Source organism: Rhincodon typus, chromosome 9 (genome assembly GCF_021869965.1).
Source record: "Rhincodon typus isolate 14 chromosome 9, sRhiTyp1.1, whole genome shotgun sequence".
NCBI lineage: Eukaryota > Metazoa > Chordata > Chondrichthyes > Orectolobiformes > Rhincodontidae > Rhincodon > Rhincodon typus.
This window is the reverse complement of record NC_063340.1, coordinates 90,248,437-90,253,916: the sequence shown is the minus strand read 5'-3', so window position 1 is coordinate 90,253,916 and position 5,480 is coordinate 90,248,437. Positions and strand designations below refer to the sequence as shown.

Here is a 5,480-nt window from a genome sequence, read left to right as displayed (position 1 = left end):
AGGAGATTTACCAGGATGTTGCCTGGTATGGAGGGAAGGTCTTATGATGAAAGGCTGAGGGTCTTGAGGCTGTTTTCGTTAGAGAGAAGAAGGTTAAGAGGTAACTTGATAGAGACATACAAGATGATCAGAGGATTAGATAGGGTGGACAGTGGGAGCCTTTTTCCTCGGATGGTGATGGCTAGCACGAGGGGACATAGCTTTAAATTGAGGGGTGATAGATATAGGACAGATGTCAGAGGTAGGTTCTTTACTCAGAGAGTAGTAAGGGCGTGGAATGCCCTGCCTGCAAAAATAGTAGACTCACCAACTTTAAGGGCATTTAAATGGTCATTGGATAAACATATGGATGATAATGGAATAGTTTAGGTTAGATGGGCTTCAGATTGGTTTCACAGGTCGGCGCAACATTGAGGGCCGAGGGGCCTGTACTGCGCTGTAATGTTCTATGTTTGATTGAAAACCCCACTGAAGGAGTCCAAGGCACTTTTGGGGATTGGGGTTAGGACATAGTTATGACTTAGAGAGGGGAGAATTTGTTATTCTCTGCTGAAGATTGCAAAAATAAATACAGTGTTAAACAATGACTGACCTTGCACAATTTGTAGGCAGCAACGCCAGATAGAAGCTGTTGCAAAGGCTATTGTACAGCATGTGTCTTGGCGTGGCCTTGCTCTAATCTCTGAGTGACGATAAGAAGCCGCAGAACTTTGGGCTGGAGTTGTATGGCCGAAGTTTTTGCTGTTGTAAGACTAGTATGTCGAACGCAAGTAATAGAATTGAAAAAGTTAATACAAGTAGTGTTAACACTGCAGTAACTGAAATAGCATGAATGTAGAATGTCGTGAAATAGTGAGTAAGGGATATACGAATGAATATATATATTTTTGAACAATAGGGAAAGAAGAGAAAATGGGAGAACGGACCCAAGTGCCTGGATATTAATATGCTACCTTCTCCTTCTGAATAACAGGAAGTCCACCTGATTTATTGTATTTGGCAAAGACTAGTTCCACAATCACTGATATAACTCCACCAGTATCAATCTCCATTAGGACTTGGTGACCATTTAACCAGACATTTATTTTGATTGATTTTAATTTGGCTGTTGTTAAGCAATTTAATTTTTCCAAACCAGCTGTAGGTGGACTTTCCAGGTATTCTCCTGGATCTGTGTTCTTTTACTCATTTCAGGTCTAGTTTCAGGTCCGGTAGGACTCTTTTGCTGTCTTGAGTCGACATATCAGCAGCAACTATCATGTCCTGCCTTGAGAAAATTTTAACCATTTGGCCGAAGCTTGGTTTTGTTTTGAGGTTTTCCTGTGGGCTGACCTTGACTTTCTCTGTTCAGGATATCTCCTGAGTTAAACTGTGCAATTGCCTTCACTCAAATGGCATTCCCCAAGCTCAGTCAGCCCAGCGAGGGTGTCTACTTCCATCAGCATACCCTACAACTCATATGCTCCACTTGCTGCATTTTGTTTCAATGAAGCCAGTTGTAGTGCCTGTTTGAAGTCCAGTTGCATTTCAGCGAGTTGGTGCTTTTTGCAGGATTACATCATTTATCCTACATACCAAGCGGTCTCTAAGTATCTCACTTAGGGTTAAACCATAATCACATTCCTCTGCTAGTTGTCTTAACCTCTCAAAAATCCCTTGGTTCTCTAACTGTTGAGTAAACCCGATAGCATCTCAGAATTGGAGGAGACATATGGTTGTAATATTCCTTAGCTAAATTCATCAACTCTTGAAAGGTTTTAGTATCTGGTACCTCAGACAAAGTTGTACTCCTAATAACCGAAAAAGCTGCAGGTCCACATACGGGCAGACGAATTACTCATTGCTTTGGCCTTCATTTTTCAGCAGCAGCGGGAGAGGCGACCGCGAGGACCAGGGGGCTGCCGGGAATATATTTGGGCAGCAGCTGAACCTGAGACACTAAACGTGTAGTGTCTCCCAAACGCCCTCCTCCTCTAACCAAAAAAAAAGGACTCTGTGGTGTGTTGGTAAGGTAAGGCTTTTATACTTTTTCTATTTCTTCTGTATTGTGTAATTGGTTAAAAATTTACTTTCTTTTTTTATTTATCGATCAATTGGTTATTTGAAAAGACCATAGCAGAGAAGTATTAGAAAGTATTTAACTCATAAATTGATATAAAGTAATTAACTAAGTAGAGATGGCTGGGCAGGTGATGTGCTGTAGCTGTATGATGTGGGAGCTGGCTGATCCCATTGTGAACGGCAGTGACCACATCTGCAACAAGTGTTGGTAGCTGGAAGAATTCTGGCTCAGAGTTGAAGATCTGGAATCTGAGCTTCAAACACTGTGGCACATCTGGGAGGGGGAGAGTTACCTGGACGCTTTGTTTCAGGAGGCAGTCACACCTAGTAGATTAAGTAATTCAAATTCAGTTAGTGATCAGGGACAACAGGGTGTGACTGCAAGTGAGGCAGGTAGGGGGATCCTGAGTTCGGGAGTGGAGGAGCCTCAGCTTTTGACCTTATCCAACAGGTACGAGATACTTTCTCCCTGTGTGGATGAGGAAAAGGGCTGCAGGGAGGATGAGCCAGTTCACCACGGCACCATGGTACAGAAGGCCATTCAAGAGAGGGGAGCAAAAAGACAAGTGGTAGTTATAGGGGATTCTATAGTTAGGGGGATAGATAGTATCCTTTGCAAGCTGGATTGAGAGTCCCGCATGGTGTGTTGCCTGCCCGGTGCCAGGGTGCAGGCCATCTCTGACTGGTTTGAAAGGATATTGGAGCGGGAGGGGGAGGATCCAGTTGTTGTGGTTCACGTTGGGACTAACAACATAGGCAAGGCTAGGATGGAGGACCTGTTTGGGGATTATCAAGCACGAGGAACGAAATTAAGGAACAGGTCCTCGAGGGTCATAATCTCCAGATTACTGCCCGAGCCACGTGCAAATTGGTTTAGGGATAAGAAAATTAGGGAAGTAAACACGTGGCTAAGGGAGTTGTGTGGGAAAGAGGGGTTCCATTTCATGGGGCGTTGGCATCAGTTTTGGAACCGGAGGGATCTGTACTGATGGGACGGTCTCCACCTGAACCGATCTGGAACCAGTGTTCTAGCGAAAAGGATAAATAGGGTGGTCACTAGGACTTTAAACTAGTGTGTTGGGGGGAAGGGAAAGGGAAAATGACAGGGAGTATGATGGTAAATAAAAAGGTAAGCAGCAGGTTAGCATGTGTGCAGGAGGGTTTAAGTTCAAGGCAGACTATGAAAGAAGCAAAAAAAGAAGGACAACTCAGGAGATATTATTAGAGATGTTGGAAATCGTGAGGGTAAGAAAGCTAGCATAAGGGCACTTTACCTGAATGCTCGTAGCATTTGTAACAAGGTTGATGATTTAACGGCACAAATCATCGCAAATGAATATGATTTGGTAGCCATTACGGAGACAAGGTTACAGGATGGTCACGACAGGGAGTTAAATATCCAAGGGTACCAGACTATTCAGGAGGACAGACAGGAAGGTAAGGGAGGTGGTGTAGCTCTGATATTCAAGGACAACATCAGGGTAGTGCTGAGAGATGATATAGGTTCTATGGAGAATGAGGTTGAATCCATTTGGGTGGAAATTAGAAATTCTAAGAGGAAAAAGTCACTGATAGGCGTAGTCTATAGGCCACCAAGTAACAACATCACATTGGGGCGGGCAATAAACAAAGAAATAACTAATGCCTGTAAAAATGGTACGGCAATTATCATGGGGGATTTTAATCTACATGTAGATTGGTCGAACCAGCTCAGTCAGGGTAGCCTTGAGGAGGAGTTTGTTGAGTGTATCCGTGATAGTTTTCTTGAACAATATGTAATGGAACCGACGAGGGAGCAAGCTATCCTAGATCTGGTCCTGTGTAATGAGACAGGAATAATTAATGACCTCATAGTTAGGGATCCTTTTGGAAGGAGTGATCACAGTATGGTTGAATTTAGAATACAGATGGAGAGCGTGAAGATAAAATCCAATACCAGGGTCCTGTGCTTGAACAAGGGGAACTACAATAGAATGAGGGAGGACTTGGCTAAAGTAGACTGGAAACAAAGATTTTATGGTGGGACAGTTGACGAGCAGTGGAGGACTTTCAAAGCAATTTTTCAAAGTGCTCAGCAAAAGTATATTCCAGTGAAAAGGAAGGACTGTAAGAAAAGGGGTAATCTGCCATGGGTGTCTAAAGAAATAAGGGAGGCTGTCAAATTGAAAGAGAAGGCGTACAAAGTGGCCAAAAACAGCATGAAACTAGAAGATTGGGAAAACTTTAAAGGTCAACAGAAAGCCACAAAAAGAGCTAGAAATAAAAGTAAGGTAGAACATGAGAAAAAACTAGCGCAGAATATAAAGACAGATAGGAAAAGTTTCCATAAATATATAAAACGAAAAAGAGTGGCTGAAGTAAACGTTGGCCCTTTAGAGCATGAGAAGGGGAATTTAGTTATGGGATATGATGAAATGGCCGAGGCATTGAACAGGTATTTTGTATCGGTCTTCACAGTGGAGGACACTAATAACATGCCAGTAATTGACAAAGAGACGAAGGTAGGTGAGGACCTGGAAACAATCATAATTACGGAAGAGGTAGTGTTGGGCAAGCTAATGGAGCTAAGGATTGATAAGTCTCCTGGCCCTGATGGAATGCATCCCAGGGTACGAAAAGAGATGGCGGGAGAAATAGCAGGTGCACTGGCGGTAATTTTCCAAAATTCGCTGGACTCTGGGGCAGTCCCAGCAGATTGGAAAACAGCAAATGTGATGCCACTGTTTAAAAAGGGAAGTAGACAAAAGATGGGGAATGATAGACCGGTTAGCTTAACCTCTGTAGTGGGGAAGATGCTTGAGTCTATTATCAAGGAAGAAATAGCAAGGCATCTTGATAGAAGTTGTCCCGTTGGGCAGATGCAGCATGGGTTCATGAAGGGCAGGTCATGCTTGACAAATCTTTTGGAATTCTATGAAGACATTACGAGCAAGGTGGACAATGAGGACCCAGTGGATGTGGTGTACCTAGACTTCCAAAAGGCCTTTGACAAGGTGCCGCACAAGAGGCTACTGCACAAGATAAGGATGCATGGCGTTAAGGGTAAAGTATTAGCATGGATAGAGGATTGGTTGACTAACAGGAAGCAAAGAGTGGGGATAAATGAGTGCTATTCTAGCTGGCAGTCAGTGACTAGTGTTGTGCCTCAGGGATCGGTATTGGGACTGCAATTATTTACAATTTATATAGATGATTTGGAGTTGGAGACCACGTGTAGGGTGTCAAAGTTTGCAGATGACACTAAGATGAGTGGCAGAGCAAAGTGTGCAGAGGATTGTGAAACTTTGCAGAGGAACATAGATACATTGAGTGAGTGGGCAAAGGTCTGGCAGATGGAATACAATGTAAATAAATGTGAAGTCATACATTTTGGTAGGAGTAATAGTAAAAAGGATTATTACTTGAATGGTAAAAAGTTG

The 5,480-nt window shown here is 43.1% G+C and overlaps 1 protein-coding gene across 1 annotated transcript in view; it reads right to left on the bottom strand.

Annotated features, from left to right (window-relative positions):
• LOC109931673 overlaps nt 1-1,856 on the bottom strand; it is a 19,885-nt gene extending 18,029 nt beyond the window's left edge. Inside the window, exon 1 of the mRNA XM_048601397.1 lies at nt 1,823-1,856. Coding sequence (XP_048457354.1) covers nt 1,823-1,856 — 34 coding nt within the window. The remainder of the gene's footprint in view (nt 1-1,822) is intronic.
• Nucleotides 1,857-5,480: the final 3,624 nt, after the last annotated feature.